This window comes from Aquila chrysaetos, chromosome Z (genome assembly GCF_900496995.4).
Source record: "Aquila chrysaetos chrysaetos chromosome Z, bAquChr1.4, whole genome shotgun sequence".
Lineage (NCBI taxonomy): Eukaryota > Metazoa > Chordata > Aves > Accipitriformes > Accipitridae > Aquila > Aquila chrysaetos.
The window spans coordinates 10,514,520-10,531,406 of NC_044030.1; the positions used below are offsets into that span (position 1 = coordinate 10,514,520).

General features: G+C 45.1%; 1 protein-coding gene across 7 annotated transcripts in view; it reads left to right on the forward strand.

Annotated features, from left to right (window-relative positions):
* PALM2AKAP2 (PALM2 and AKAP2 fusion) overlaps positions 1–15,719 on the forward strand; it is a 272,860-nt gene extending 257,141 nt beyond the window's left edge. For 6 of the 7 annotated variants that reach the window (XM_030003825.2, XM_030003827.2, XM_041120797.1 and 3 more), the window contains 3 exons: positions 1,953–2,131; positions 5,538–5,576; positions 12,083–15,719. In XM_030003825.2, the coding sequence (XP_029859685.1) occupies positions 1,953–2,131; positions 5,538–5,576; positions 12,083–12,175 (311 nt within the window). In that variant the 3' untranslated portion in view covers positions 12,176–15,719. The remainder of the gene's footprint in view (positions 1–1,952; positions 2,132–5,537; positions 5,577–12,082) is intronic. The other variant, XM_030003826.2, reaches the window with a different exon arrangement.
* The last annotated feature ends 1,168 nt before the right edge of the window (positions 15,720–16,887 follow it).

The window sequence follows — 16,887 nt, forward strand, 5'->3', positions numbered from 1 at the left end:
GAGATATCCATTTTTCTAAAATGCAGATCCCCAAAGCCTACAGTTTGCATTGTTTTCCAGGGGAAGTGGAGTGCAATGAGCTCTTTTCAGGCCTGTCCATAGGTCTGAGCATCCTGTGATGTGTCTGCATCCCTGGGGGAAATCAAAAGCTGGGCAGACATCTGAGAAGTGTGATTCTTCCTGCATTACTTGCATACATCCAAGACAGTTACTTTAAGAATTAAGTAATACAGCAAGATATCTCACCCTTAATTGGGCCTTTTATTTTCAGCAGACTTTTTTACCCACTGGACCTAAAGGGCGAGGTGACGGTTATTCTTACTCTCTTCTGCTGAGCAGTCCAAGCTGTGATACATGGGTGCAGGTGGGCAGCTGAGGACCTGCTGTTGGCCTCTGCTTTGGCAGCATATCTCCTGGTTGTCTGTGGAGCTGGTGCAACCCAGAGAAGAACCTGTGCCCATAGAAACTCCCCCTCCAGTCTCTGTGGTGGGGTGATTTAAGGAAGAGAAATTTCCAGCCTCATCCCTGCACTGGCCAGCTTAAGCTAAGCCTGTAACGAGAAACCAGTGATCTTGGGTTTTTCCATACTGGTGAAAAATGAAACAAGCCCGGCAAGGGGATTTCTTGTAACAGACCTCTGCAGTGTCGACTCAGGTTTCACTTCTTCCTTCAAGAATAAATCCTGCTGATCCTTACAGGGGGTTTCAAGGCTGCTCTCTAGTGGCTACCACTGTTATGATGCTTTTTGGAGGAGTAACTAGGGTTTTAATTTGTCTCAGCAACAGAAGTTTCATGAAAATCTGCACAATCCTTCCAATTACTTCACTTATTTGTAAGGGTGTGGGGATGGCTTTTTTCCTCCTTTTTTTCTTTCCCATCCACTGAACCATTTTATTTCGAAGACCTGGCGTGCCATGGAAAATAAAACCTGATTTTGGTTCCACATTGCTTTCTCCTGTCATAGCTGAGGACCCCCCCACCTTCTTCCCAGGATCTGCCACTGTCATCCTCATTCTTCCCAGCAGGACAAGGTGGGCGGCTCACCCTGGATCAGCACCTGGTGATGAGAAACACAGGCTGTCCTCCCCAGAGGAGCGTGGCTTGTCCACCCCCTGAGCTCTCCCGCAGCTCACTGCAGTGGTCTCCTTGCTCTGGCCTGCCTTTTACCCACCTCTTCAGCTGGGGTCACTCTGCCTAAAACAGGCTCCCCTGGGTGAAATGGGCTCAGTCAGAGAGCAACCTGACTTCTCGCTGACTTTCCTCCCACCAGGTGACTGAAGGGCCCTGTCTGAAGGAGGGGTGTGTGGGATGGAGACCCCATCCTGCTCTGCCACAGGTCTCCCTCCAGGAGCACCCTCTGCAACTTGCAGGAAACAGCTGCCAGGATGAGTTGCACCAGGGACCAACCCAAAGCCTTTCACGCTTACAAAGCAGATAAGCACTGGAAGAAGAGAAAAAGCCAGCAACGCTTACCAAGATGCCTTCTTTGGATATCTTGCACGTGGTCCCTGGCATACAGTGGTGGCATCCTATGTGCTATATTGTCTGAGCCAGAAAAAAATCATCTTGCAATTTTCCAGAATCTTACGAACATTTCCAGATCACTGAAATATGTCCTCTAGGATGAAAGAGGGGTAATTCAGCCAGTAAACAATAGTGGTGGGTTAAATTTGCATTGTATCATGTGGTAACTCTTCTAGGTTTTGTAAAAAGACTTTGTAGTGTTTTTGTAAAAAGATTTTGTAGTGTTTTGGTGTAGTGAATTTCAGGACAAGGGAGAGTGTTTTAAAAGCCCATGACCATCCTGATTTACCAGATTGTTTCATAGGCTTCTTTCCAAACTGTTTCTGCATTCAAACCCCACTGAAAACGCTTCTCCAGCTGTCGTCGTTTGGAAACAACTTGTGAGTCCTTCAGCTTAGAAGGGGTCATTCCTTTTCATGTCATTGCAGGAAAGATAGAGAAGATCAAGCCTCCGCCATCCCCCACCACAGAAGGCCCCATCTCACAGTCTGACCCGCCACCCGAGGAGCCTGCAGGAGCCCAGCGACCCAAGAACCTGATGCAGACCCTCATGGAGGATTACGAAACACACAAAACTAAGAGACGAGAAAGGATGGACGACAGCAGCGTAAGTGCACTTTTCTTTTTCACTTTTTGCTCTGCGATAGAGACCATGACTCGTGAGAACCAACATTCAGACAACAAAAACATTTATTTCCCAAGAATCTGCTCAGATCACCGTGCAAGTGCGTAAGGATTTTAGCATGTTTTAAGAGCCAGTGTGTTTGAAATGGAAGGATGAGGGCCAATGGAGAGGAAGAGTGTCACTGATGGAAATATCAAAGGCAACTCATATTAAATTTCATTTTAATTAGTTAATTAATAATAAGGGCAGTGGGCAATTGGCAGACTCTGTTAATTCACACATCGCCAGGACCCTCCAATGGGTTATTTTAGTGGCTCTTTGAACTTTGTGCATCAAACATGTATTCATGCCTGTGTTTGTAGACCCCCCTAAATCCTGTCCCAGTGTGCTCAGGATTCAGCGTAAGTGGATAACTTCCCCAGAAACCACCCCTTGCAGAACTGGATTGGGAATGTCTCAGAAATTAACTTAGATCCTTCAATGGGCAGCATGCTGTTTCCCACTGGATTTGCTGTCTTTCTTCCACACAAACAGAAAATCAGCAAGAATTTCAGTTTGCAAAATGAGTGCCTGCATTTCAGTCATTACTGTCGTAGAGTTTAACCCAATTAAGGTGTTCTTTACTGGAGGCACTAATAAGAAGAGCTATGAATTCTGTAGCTGGAAGTATCAAAATTCAGGTGCAACCTTTATGCAACCTTTATACAGCCTGTTTCCCAACAGAGTACAAGGTGTTTCTTATTCAGACTCATTATTACTGTGGGCAATGAGTGCAGAAGGTAGTGAGATATAAGTGCAATATAAAACTTATTAAACAGACACAGTGTTTGCTGAAGCAGCCACAGTCCTGCATGCATTTCCTGGAGGTGTCAGTATGAAGACCCCAGCATCAAGGAGCTCCTGCTCCAAACAAACTGCTTTCTAGTAATGTTCATTAAATGTAGAGTCTCATTAGCTGTATAGAAGTAAGTGAAGTTTTGTAAGGTGAATACTGCACTAGTCTGGCAGCTTTTAATCATTACTGGTGAATATTGCACAGGAGCACAAGATACTTGAAATCAGAAGGAATGCAGTGTAGAGGGGTCCTGTTGCATTTCTGCTGGTTTACTAAAACGTAGTAGGAGAGATGACTCAAAATGTAAACAGATAAATTTTCAGAGCACACCAGAAACTTTCTTGTCCCTTTTTCTACTGAAGCCATTGAAAAACATGATCTCGTCATCTTTCAGGCTCCTGCTGCCATGTAGGAAGCCAGCTTGTGCAGTGGAGCGTGCCTTGTTGTGGCAGCGGCATCTTGGGGCCATGTCTTGGGAAGGAGCTGGTCTCTGGTTTCCCCTCTTTCCCCAAAGCACTCAGTGAAATGGGGTGGCTCCACCTGCTCTGGTGAGTGCTGTTGTCTGGCATCTCCCCAGAGAATCTTTCTCCCTGAACGGTACTCAGAGGCTTGCAGGGAGACATGTCACACCCTCACACCCTTTGCAGGAGCCGGGAAGAACTTTAAAAAAAGAGGGCCATAAAACTCCTGCTGTGCAAACCAGAACTGGTCCTCAGGAGTCCCGCAGCACACATCTGTCAGTCTGGTGGCTTGAAACCTCGGCGTGGCAGAGAAGCTGCTCTGCTAGAGAGGTGACACTCAGCTAGTACTCATCCTGCACTTTTCCTTCATCTTGGTGAAGAGTGAATCTGACTTGCCCAGCCCGTGAAGCAGTGGCTTGTGGCTGAAATCTTCTCCCACAGCTGTGATGGTCACATGCCACTTGTCTTTTGTGTGCTACAACATGCACGACATGTAAGATGTCATTAGACCTAACTCCCTCTGCTCAGTTACCTGAGTGCAACTCCTCAAGTGCTTGCAGAGCTGCACATGTGCCACCTAGAAAGCAGGTTGGCTGTGACTGCATAGTCTCTTCTGCAGTTTGAAGTGAGCCCTGATGTCCTGACCGGAGCGCCGGTCTGGGCAGTGTCTAACCAAAGAGGTGTGCTCTGGGTGCCAGCTCAGCTGTCTGCTGCTGCTGAAGCTGCCCAGGCACTGACCGCCCAAATATGCACTGCCAGAGCACTGGTGCCAGTCAGGCAACTTGTGGGATGGATCCTTTTCTGGGACAAATTGTCAAGGCTTCAGTGAATTTACAGAGCCCCAGTGCACACCAAAGTCCTGCAGTGTTGTCATTCTCCTCTCCACTAAACCCCTTGCATACAGCCGAACAAGATTTGCATTCTTGCTGCTGCCTACCCAAAATCCTATTAGAGGGCTGTGTCCTGCAGAGCCCAGGGAGAGCTTCCTTGGATCAGCAGGAGTGTTTTGTTTCTCTTCCGTGCCTTTTTCCACTCTCCTTTTGTAAACAACTCCCACCATTGACAGCGAAAGATAATTCAAGTAAGAAGTGCTGCACTCGTACCACTGTTAGTTTGAGCTAAAATTTTACATGCCAGGCTAAGCAATAACTATTTAAACAACAAATAACTTTGATTTGTTGGCAGAGGACATTTGACCATGTGCTCAGGCAAAAGATTTCTGTAACTAACAAAGCAAAAGACCACACTGCTGGCCTCTTTTTAAAAATGTGTGAAATATATCAGGGGAAGGAGCATAACTAGCAACCAGACAGGCAGCTGCCACTTAGAGCATTAAGTCCTGAGAGCCGAATGTGGCTCAGCGTTGCTCTTTGTGAGTGAGGGGAACCAGAGACTTTCTCAAGTACTAGGAGCAGTCAGGGTCCTGTGGCACCCGAGGCTGAACAGAGCCAGCACTGCTCCAGGGGCAGAAGGCAGCAGCCACAGTCTCCTGAATGGGATTGTGGAGAGATTTGATGTCCGTGGAAACTCCCCGTCATATGCTGAGCACACCAGCAGTACTGATGTATAGAGCTTCAGTTCCTTCATACATAAGACACACCAAAAGGCAGGAGGATGATTTCAGTAGGACATCTGCCCTGTCTCTTCTTTAAACATCACCACCTTCTGTTTTATGTCTGGCTTCAGTGGCTACTACACAACCACTCTGGCTGGAGCTTGCAGGTTTTGCCTTTCAGAAACAGGGCAAATCAAGCGCATCTGCTCTTGGAAGAACTGCACTGCTCAAGCAAGGGGACAGTTTCTTCCAAAGAGAATGTGTTACAGTAGAGGTTTCAACAGGTGAGAAAAAGAGAAAAAGCAGCTGCAAGAAAATGAGTCAAGCACTGATGGTAAACAAGACTGAGACTGGCCAAGCAACGTCATTAAAAAAACACCAAAGTGACTAATTTATTTTTTTTTTATGACACCAAGTTGCTTGAAATCTTGTACTCTGGAATGTGCCAGTTCTTGCAATTTCTGTATTTTGTTCTTGTTTCCTAGTTGTAACATGCTTGTTCAATGTACTAATGCTGGTCTTTTCCCTTTCTACCAGTACACCTGTAAATTACTGTCTAGCAAGGTTACTTCTGAGGTACTTTTCGACTGCTTATTTATTTTTGCTTCCTCTTGCATGGTGATTCCAAGTGCATGTTGCTGCAGTTTGCATTTTCATACTGTGTGCCAGTGCTGTTTCATATCAAAACTGGGATGCAAATGTGTGTGTGGGATATTCCCTTGTACCTCTCATCAACAACTATTTGTGTGGCTGGTTTTCTAACCTTTGGATTCTAGTTACAATTTCTGGCATGGGAAGGGTTGTAAATAAAGGAATGGGAGCTGTTGCCCAGGAGTGGATCATTCCTGAGGCATGAAATGAGAACTTCTCCTTAATCCCTGTTATCATTTAGCTGGTAAAGCTAAACCTGGGATCCAAGCATTCTTAGATGCTGAGTGAAACTGCTGTGGCTTTCCTTTGTCTCTGATTACAATGTATTTAGCACTATCAAAATCTCTAGTATTTTGTAAAATCTGCACACCAACCCTTCATCTGTGGAAGAAGAGAGTCAGATCCAAGTGCACTGCCTCAGTCTTGTGAATTTTGTGAACCTGTCTTTGTGCCTGTCTGTTGTGATGTGACGACTGATTACAGTCCCACAACATAGCATCAGTGATGGTCTCAGAGTAGAAGAAACCCAGACCTGCTAAAGAAGGGTATTTACAGTGACATTTGGTATTTTAGCAAGGCAATAACTTGCACAGTCCTTATCCCTACAAAGCTGAACTCTGCCAAAGGCAAGAATTTTAAGAGCAGGGCATTGATACCAACTACACTTTTGCAATGTTTTTTAGGAATGACGTGCTCAATAATGTGGACATTTCCATTGCCTGTAACTTTCTGTGCAGACTTATGTGTAAATCTGGACTTCTCTAAGAGACACAGACTGTGGTAATGACTGACATTCATCTGTCCAGCATCAGCATTTTTGTATAAACATGAACCTTCCACTATTTCCCTATTCCATAACATATTTGACCACATCAGCTGTACCTCAGGCAAACATATGAACATTTTCTGTCCTGGAAAGTAAAGGAAAGTCAAGTCTATGCCATTTCCTAGTCATTAAATAATTTAGTGTGGGTTTTATCTCACTGATACAAGCCAGTGATTGATCTTTGTGTAGAGTATTTATAGAGAATTTATCAGTGTAGGAGCAGTGTGCTTTCAGAGACCTGGTTTTAGACACAGGTTGGGCCTCTTCTCCCCCATAGTATCTGCACAATAACCTGGGTTACAATTTATGAATGGTCAGTAGTGATCAGAGCGTTTGATGTTGTGTGAGAGACAGAAGCTCAGGTGTAGATTTTACACGCCCAGCCCGTGTCCTTCTGGTGGGAAGGGTCGCATGTCTGCCTTGTAAAAGGATAATGACGCAAGGAGTAATGAACTCAAAATGAAGGTGCATGGATGGGAAAGTGGGTAGAAATGAAAAAGGCTGTAGGACACAGTGATTCTGTATGCAGGTGGAAGTATGCCATCTGGCTAATCCCCAGTGTTAAGCCTCAGACTGAAGAAACCGTTTGGTTCTCACTGGAAATCTTTAGCTGAAGCTGGGCAGTTTTTTCGGAAGGAACAGCAAGAATTAAGGCGTGATGCCCCGGTACTCTCTACTGACCCCACAGCTGAGCTGTGTCTCCTGTTCACCAGAGCCCTCTGTAATCCGCTCCGGTGCAGGCAGGTGGCTCAATTTTAATCGTCGTTGGCAGCGCTGGAGGAGCAGGGGCTTCCACGCGATCAGCCTGGCAGCTCCGCTCTGGTAAGTAGCAAACCCCCAGCAAGGTACAGTAGCTGCTGAAGTTCTGCCACATGCAGTAAACCACAGCCTGCTTCGTTAGGTTGATGTGGTTTTATCACCTCCAAATTCCTGCAGCCTATGTTAAAAGCACATCTGTCTGCTGTTTTAAAGACACCACAGATAACTATGTGCCTGCACATATATATGTTGTTTTTATCCTCAACATCTTCTGCTTTTGTCCCTACAACTACACATATCTTCACATTTACAGGGCATTATCCTGAGTTTGCTTAATATCAATCATGCTGCAGGAGATACTACAGTAAGGTGACATTTATGCAACATTAAAGGCTACTGCTGAAAATTTTTGTGTTGCAAAATAGAAAACCAACATACTAGATTTGATGGTAGAGGGCACACAGTTATGTTTTAATACGTTTCAGGTAAACATATTTTTGTCTCAGATACCCAGCTCTTCACTGTGCTCACTAGAGGTCTGGTGTGTTCAGTGAATAGCATTAAGTAGGTACAGTAAAGAAAATACCTTTATACTGGAGAAATAGATGTTCTTTGTCTCTCAGTAGTTCCAGTTTTATGTTAAAGCATTTAGTTTATCATTCTTGAGCAGGAGCGCTCACATCTGCAGAAGCAGGCAGCCTGTTCCCTGCCTTTGTGCTTCTCTCAATTTGTGCACCGTGTGCTCCATGGAGCTGTCTTGTGCAGTGACTTTCCCACATGGTACTGGTAGATTTCAGACACCCAGACCTTTGCATTTTCTGGTTTTGTTGCTTTTAGTTCTTCCAGGTCCAAATGGGAAGGATCAGTAAAATATCAAGCTCCAGAAAAATCATTTTGCTTCCACATCAGTTTTGCTGCTACTGTGCAATAAAAATTAGCCTGTACTGTATAGTTGTCAGTGTCATTCAGTGGAGGGGATAAATATGCTTGGGACTAAAGCATATTTGTATTTTGCTTTTTATTCCCTTGTTGCCAGTAAGAAAGCAATTATTGTTACATCTGTTGGAGGGAAACTCGGGACAGTTAGTCTCCATCTCTAGGATGGATAGATAAATTAATCTTACACCTGACAGTAGCAGCTGTTTCAATCTTTTTTTTTTTTTTCCCCAAAATCCTCAATAATAAATGAAATCTGTCAGGAAGGAGCCCTCTGCAATTCTTAGCAAGACCCCAGAGCTGCAACCACAAGATCCACGCAGCACTTTTTTGCAAAGAGAGGTGAAGAGTGGTTTTGACAGCCCTATGTATCTTGAGATATTTGTCTTTCCCTCACACCTACTTCTGCTCTCCAGATTCTTCCTCTTCTATTGCAGCTAATAGTCAAATAGCCTCTCCCAAATAAGACATTGCTTTTTTCACCAATGTGGCCTTACCATTAGGGCATAGCCAGCTCAGTTCTTCAGCTTAAGCTTGAGTGAACTGTCTGCTTCATCGTCTTTCTGATTTTTGGTGTATGCCTTCTGCATGCAGTTATGAGCCTGGCTGCCTTAGGATGCCCTGACAACTCTGCCAGGGTTGCCCTGCCTGCACCTTCTGAGCTGACATGAGACATCATCAGGGAGGACACTTACAAAGCATTGAGGTAGCATTTTGTAACATGGCCAAAATGCAGCATGTTATAGATCCCCAAACCAGCCACAACAAGAAAAGCAAAAGACTTTCCTTCCTTTCATCTGCTGCAGAAAGCCTCTGGGTGCTGGACTCATGATGGGTCTACAGACAGCCCTGACACCTACCAAGAATATTTTAAAATAGAGATCATTTGCTATTTTCGGCAAGCGGCTTCCTGGGTTGTGAATTCAATGCTCCATTGAGGAGTCCCAATTCTCCACTCAGTCATTCCAGTTCCATGCTATAATTACCCCATTGTTTCCTGTAGCGGGTGTAAAACTGACACAGCCTAGTCAAAATGAAGGTTATTTTAGGTCAAACACTCTTTTCAGTAGATTAGAAGAATAATTTTGGTGTAACTATTCAAAAGGACCTTTAACTTACTTGTATCTGCTCTACTATTTAGAAGGCTTGTTTATTAATACTAAGCCAGACATCAGTACTTGTTTTTCCTGCAAAGGCTAAGTCCACATTCAATGCCCTCATGGTATCTCTGATATAATTCTGGAAACAGTTTTCCTTGGAGCAACCAGCAAGGTTTGCAGAAGTAGACAAGCTTCTGCACATGTTTGCAGATGGGATAACTGGAAGAAACCCTGTTGCTGTCTTTTAAGACAAAGACAAGCTGACTGATCTAAAGCAGAAATCTTCAAAGTTTAAGGGTCCTGACTGTTGCAAGCCATCACGAGAGACCATCACAACATTGTACTTTCCAGCAAGGGAGAAAACTGACTGGAAACTGTTGTAAATTATGTAAAATCCATTTTGTTTTCAGCTGGCATAAATCTACAGGCCAAATTCAGCAGACCTTATTTAAATATACCACTACTCCATGACAGTGGCAGTTTGGGTTTGAAATATAAGCTGAATTTGCTGTTTTTTCATGTAAATTTCAATGTCCAGTGGGGAGAACAGCAATATTCTGTGTTTTATTTAATCATTATCCCATAGTGGTCTTTATAGTTTCCTGTCTAGCGATATTTGTCTGTTGCCATCAAAAAAAAAAAATCACTGGGGTTTTTTCTCCCCTTAATTTCTAACCCTGGAGCAGCCACTGTCTTTTCTTATCCTGAGAAGATAGTAAAACGATGCTGATACCCAGTCCCAGTTTTGCTTCTCCATTGTTCAGTTTGGGTTGTCTTTCCCTGGTTCATGCACTCAGAATCCCAAACATGTAGTTTAAACCGCTGGTCCTCATCCCTGCAGTAGGAGTAGCTCCAGTATGCTGCTTACAGGCTGATGTCCCAGAAGGAATTTTTTTACTGATTTGGGGGGGGGGGGGGGGGGGGGGGGGGGGGGTGGGTTGGGGGGGGTGTTTAAAGATTTGTTAGGTTTGTGAGCACATTTGCCCTCTACTGGGTAAAATAGAAACTGCTCAGCCCTGTTCCCCCTTCCCAGTGGTTGCTCTGCAAAAAGAGGAGGCATGATTTGGGGCAAAATTTCAGCAAAAAATCCCTCCAGTGGACTTGGACCAGCTTTGTAGCCCTGGTCATTGCCAGGAATCAGATGGAGCTTTGGCTCAAAATAGTCTCTGTTGGCTAGATTTTGCCTTTAGTTCTTTGGCTTGTTCATAGTCATAGTCGAAAGAAACTAGGAGGGCAAAGAAATAATAAAGCTGGCACAACTCCACCCTACCTTCACCTCCTGAGTGGAGGTCTGGGTCTTAGCATAAATGCAGAAGTATGTTCTCATTGCCATAAGCAAAGTTATGGCCTGTAATTTCAGCTGACAGTTCAGAGCTGATTTCCCGATATTGCCTGTACAGGAGCCCCTAGTACCTGTGTACTTTTCCAGCTACAGCTTGTCATGAGCTGAAAAAAGAGTTACTGTAGTCTTATATTACTTATCTTTCTTCCAGTTAAGTCTTAAGTCCTCACTGCATCTAACTTTCTATGCAGAAGAATACAATAGCATCATCCTTTCTCAAAAGGCCAGCTACTCTTCCCCAGTCAAGGAGTGTCCAGAGCAGCTTGCAGGAAGCCTTAGGGACAGAGGACGGCAGGCATTGTTTCAGTGAAACCCTCACATATTTGTTGGGGTTTTTTAACAATTTTTTTTTTAACTGACTGTTTAAACATTTCAGAAGTTTACTTCTCTGGGAGGGCTGTTTTAAAACACGTCGAGGGCAGCAGATGTTGGCAGCTTTGTGGTTTGATCATGGAGCTGTTTTTCAGTGTTGGTCAGAAAATAAGATTGCCATGTGCTTCTGTAAGAAGGCCCCAGACCCCTGTATGTCTCACTCTGCTGGGAGGAAAAGAGTCACTGCCATGCATTATTTGCCAATGAGTACATCAGGTGCACATCACGATAACACCTTTTGGTTTCATCTGATAGTTTTTTTCAACCTTGTTAAAACTGTTTCTTACTTTTCTAGTTAATTGTTTCTGTGTGTGCATGTGTGTGCATATATATAATACATACACAACGCGTATGTTTTTGTAAGTGTGCATATATGTGTGTGTGACTCGGTGTGTGTGTATGCAAAATACATAAATGTATCGGGGCCCATCTTGTACCAGTCTCTGCAGGCTGTGCAGGTCCTCCTTGTGTAAATCTCCTTTTCGGCATGCACGGGGTGATTTTTCACTCCAAGAGCACTTTGATTACAGTGCGTAGGCTTTCCCGTTGGCGTAGCTGCAAGCCAAAGACCACGAGAAGAAGGTGTGGGGGGCTGCCTAGTTCTGCCTAAGGGGGTGACGTGCTGAAATAAGCAGCAGACTGCTTTCCAGGCTGCACATGCAGCTCCAAAGCAGTCTCTGGGCAAAGGTTGCTGGCTCCTGGTACCGAAAGTGTGCAGCTGCCCCTGGGGAAAGGACCGAGACCCTGTGCCCTGCCTTCCTGAGGCAGGGATGGGGCAATGTGCAGCTGGGCTGGTAAGGGCCAGCTGGGGCTCCCCTGAAGTGAGCGGGATGCTGCCAGACAACTCCGACCACTTCTGTCCTCCCATGGTATGGCTTTGCTCATGTGCCACCCCACACCGCCCACACCTTCACATCACCAAGTGCTTCATCGCATGAGTCCTCCCAGTTTGCACGAGGTGCAGCCCTGGGAGACCTGCGGGAAGGGCTGGCCCAGCTGGTCCCTGCCTGCCCGGGCACGCAGTGTGGGGCACCCCGGCACGGGGACGAGGGGCAGCTGAGTGACATGCTGTGTTTTCCCTTTCTCTCCTGGCCAGGTCCTCGAGGCGACCAGGGTGAACCGCAGAAAGAGTGCTCTGGCACTGCGTTGGGAAGCCGGCATTTATGCCAACCGGGAGGAGGACGAATAACCACACTGCAGCGTGAAGACAGCAACCGGGCACGCCGAAACCAAAAAAAGAGAAAGGAAGAAAAAAAAAACAAAACACAAAAACACCACGAAAGCAGCAGCATTTTAGTCCAATATTTATTAAATACACAACAAACTCAACAATGCACATAGACACAGAAATGATCCAACTCATGGCAATCCTAAAACAACAGGAAAAACCCACCTAGAAAATACCCCCTTCTTCTTCCCTCCATCCCCCCTCTGAAATAATGCAATGGGGAGGGTGCCGGGGGTGGGAGCACTCAGTTGTCCTCACGGACCGGAGAGGCTGCAGGTGCGTGATGGGAGGTCAGTGTGGAGGACCCTGTGGCCAGGGCTCACGCTTGTGCTTCCCACTGACCAAATTGAGAGCCCTGCCTTGCCGCCTTGCTCCCGTCGGACCCTCCTGCAGTTCCTTCGCCTCCCACAGCCGCTGCACCGAGATGGTCAGCATTACTTCAGCGTACTCTTATCCAGCCACAAAACACAACAATATTGCCCTCTGTTGCTGTTTCTTTAAGGGGACCGAAAAGTTCAGTTTGTAATTAGGGTGGTTTGGGGGGGTGGGGGGCAGGTTCTACTCCCCTTTCTAGTAATTTATCTGTTTAAAAGGAAAAAGAAAAAACAGGGAGGCAGTTACTGCAAATGTACAATCCAGTAGACTCAGTAAAACAGTCCTTGTGTTGCAAACACAAGCCATCACAATTTAGGAGTGGAATAGATGGGGATGAGAGCTAAGCCAAATGGATTATCTTAGCTTTAGGATCCTATATGCTTGCAATATCACCTGAGCTCCAGGTTCTCAGAGCATATTTACGTAACAAAGTTTCTAAATAGAAAATCTGTATTTAGCGGATGACAACTATTTTTTGATGGTGGGGAGGGAAAAGAATGGCGTATGTGTAAAATCTATGAAGATGGATAATTTGAAGTAGAAAGGTAGTGGGAAAGGGATACAAATAAAGGACATTTAATTTTTAAATGAGGCAATAATTGAACTAAGCCAGACTCTGGCCTAGAAAGAGGTATGAAATAAAGAAGAAAGATAGTTACGTCTTCAACTATATTTATACAACATAAAAAGCCTTTGAAGTAGAGTGCTTTGTGGAAGTCTTCACGTTTCCAGGCAACAAAGAAGCTAAAGGGCATAATGAGTTGGAAGGAGTGAGCAAGGAAGAGCAGACAAGGGAAGAAAATACTATCTTTGCCGTTCAGCCAGTGTTTTCAGTGCTACAAGCAAACCATAGAGCCTTTAGTTATTGCTTAGGCTTGGGATCAGCAGTGAAGGATTAGTGTGGATCTGTGTGTGTGTGTGCGCATGTGTGTGCGTGCGTGTGTGTGCATGAGGCTGGCATACCAGAAAGTGTATGGCAGTGCGTGTACTGATTATTTTCTCCAAAGCTGTTTACCAGCTATAGGGATGAGTGCTAATTTCTTTTTTTTTTCTGAAAGGGGATATAAAAACAAGGCACTGAGTTAATGCAGTATTTGTGATATTAAAATTTGACCCAACATGGTATTTGCATGAGTCACAATTGCAAAGTATTGACCAGTTTTGTAAGCTGACAATTAGGAAAAGAAATGTGGTATTTATTCTTGTGCTTTGTATTTGTATGTAGTATAGAGGCTGCGGGTTTACTCTTTCTTTCCACGCAAGCAATACAATAGGAATATTTTACAACTGGGAACCATAATTTCTGGATTAGAAACCAACAAGTTTGGGAGGTGACAGAAAAAAAGACACTGAGCTTTTTTCTATATAAAATATTCTGCCTTTTTTATAAACAAACAGTTATTATTTTGACACCTTTTTAAAAAATCATCAGCCAGGATACCGGTCCTCCCTTAAGCCTTTCCTTGGTTTCATTACCTGCTGTGCTGTTTTATCCTGAAACAGTGAGCTCATTTAGAATGAGTACCGATACTGTGAACATACTTCTGGTGCTTTTCTTAAACAAACACAGAGCTTGCAACCAAATTATTCCCCCACCCCCACCTTCAGTTCCTCCAGCATTTGATTTCTGTCCATGGACACTATCATTTTGAGGCTTATTTTCAGGGAATTGTAGCAAATACAATTATATATACCCATTAACTCAGTTCTGTCAATTGTCTTCCTAAGTGCTATTGAACAGAAGAAAACCCTGCTGAACCGAGTGTTCACTGTGATAAAGGCAGCGAGCTTATCTCAAGGATGCTCTCTAAACCCAGGTGCATGGGGAGGCACCACGCCTATGAAGGAATTACATACCTAATGAAGTGGACCCCTTGTTCAGACATGGCAATCGACAGTGGACTGTGATTCATGTCTGCAGGTGGGTCGTTACCGTAAGACGGTAGGAAAAGCAATGCCACCAATGCAGCACTCTAGTGAGACCATAGGTCGTGAAGCTGCATCCATGAGCTCTGCCCATCTGTACCAAGAGGAGTCCTGGCTCCCTCCACCCCGGGTAGAGCTTAAGTGAGACTGGGAAAAAGGGGTTTCCTGAGCAGAGGAGACAGCCCCTGTACTTACGATGAAGTGGTCTTGCACTAAACAACGCTCTTCAGAGTTCCCCCCAATATTTGCTCCCTGAAACCAGGGCAGCCCTGGGCTCCCTTCCCAGGAACCTGTATCTTCATTTTCTTTAACCTGGAGGCCAGTTTTTATCTCCTTCTCTCTCATTGGGAGCCAGTGACATTGATCACCCATCATAAGACATTTCTTCATGCTTTGCCACATCTTCCCCTACTGCCACATTTGGCCCTCAGTCTTTAAGTGAAAATTAAATTGTTCCCCTAGAAAGGGGATGTGGTGGTGGGGAGAGGCCAGGCGGGAGTCCTGTGCTCTAGAAGCATTCGCTTTCAGCCCCTGCGACAAAAGTGCTTGCATGTATCAGTCCAGGACAGTCAAACTTTCTACCCAGCACAGTTTTCTCTTCCAGAAATTATGGACACTCGTAAGCAGCAGCACACATTCAGTGCTGTGGTAACACGAGTGCGATGCAGTTTACTTGCCTCTGTTATTTCATTTGCATGCTACCAAGCTTAGGTGTTTATAAGTATACACCAGTAATACGTATCTTATCTATATATAACTATATCAAATGCAACAAAAGAGCACTATTGCAGAATTAACTTTGTCTCCACAAAAGAAACGCTCAGATCCTTTCCCGTGGCAAAGACTGGTTTTAATGAAACTGTGTATTGAGAAATAGTTAAGCATTAGCATTTGTGATTATAATCAGTTTGGGGTTACAGTGCAGGTTTTCTGAACAATTTGTTTTAAAAGCTGCCAGTTTGGGCTTCATCTTGCTCCGTGCTGACATTATCTGAAGGAAAATACAGTAGCATTGACATGTTTGGCAAAAAAAAGGCGGCATCCTTGTCATGACTTATCGACCAGTTTCAACAATACCTGGCTTTCTGTATGTTAACCACTTAAATGTTATCCTGCTTCTGTTTTATAGTGACTGTGAGGCCTACAATGCAAGTATATAATTATTTTCTCATTAAAACAGAAACCTGTGTTGTGTTTCTATAAAGCTGCCTGTTTCTTCTCATTCTTGCAGGAAGGTGTACCCCCACAAGCAGCACACGGCTGGAAGAGAGTGGCTTGTGTCCCACCTCCCAAGGCAGTCGGTTGGTCTCTCCCCCCGTTCTTGACTCTGCTTCTGTCTTTTTGTCTAGAGGCGGGAGAGATCTCTTTTTCTCCACTCAGTGGTGTCAGCTGTGGATACAAGAGCATCCCTGAGTATTTCTTTCCCATTAACATGCTTGTGGAGGGTTGCAGAGGCCAGATCTGCTTCGTGATGAATAGCACGAGCTTTCTTACCTTGCTTCCTTCACACCTGCAGGACCCCTGCCATCCCGCACAGCAAAGCACATCATTTCAGCCAGTCATCCATTTCTCACATTCACAGCTGCAGCAACCAGCCACTTGCCCATTGCCGCAGCCCCTTGCCCCCCCTTTCATGGTCAGCTAGACCAAGAGAGACCCCATCCCTCACCCCTGCTTAGGAAGCTGCCATCACATTTGGCAGTGAGAGCTGGAAGGTGCTGGAGCCCTGGGTGCATGTGAGCTGCAGACCGGCCACAGGTACCTGTTGGGAACTGGGCAGGTTCATGCCAGCTTCTGCCCTTCCCTGGGCCAGGAATAGTCGGGCATTTAATTATAACCCTGCTCCACAGCCCACGGGAGGAGGGGGAGGGCACCGGTGATTTCGGTGGGAGTTGGCTAGGGCCAAGCACAGCAATTCAGTCTGTGTGCTCTCAGTAGCACGAGCTCTCCTCTCCCTTGTGCACACAATATCAGAAATGCCTATGCAGAAAAGTCAGATGTGGACTTCCTTTCCAGTTAGTAAATACTGCGGAAGTTAGAAAATGGATTAGAAAACAAGCCTGAAGATTTACCCACCAGTTCTGGTCTCAATGTCTATAAAGAAAAAGAGGTTATTGTCTTTTCAACACAGAAGAGTATTTATTTCTGTCTTCCTTTGCCTTTCCTTGCTCTGTGCTAAAAGGGATAGTGTATTGGACTTACTGGCATACAGTGGGAAAGGGAACTCCTTCTAGACCTCTCCTTTGGGTTTTATGAGAATTAAAAGTGGAGATTGGAGATTTGCAGGGGAGCATTTAGGCATTGCAAAACTAACGCAGTGACGCCAGTGGGTGGCAGCAGCTCACGAATTTTTGCAATGCATTCTGCTGTTA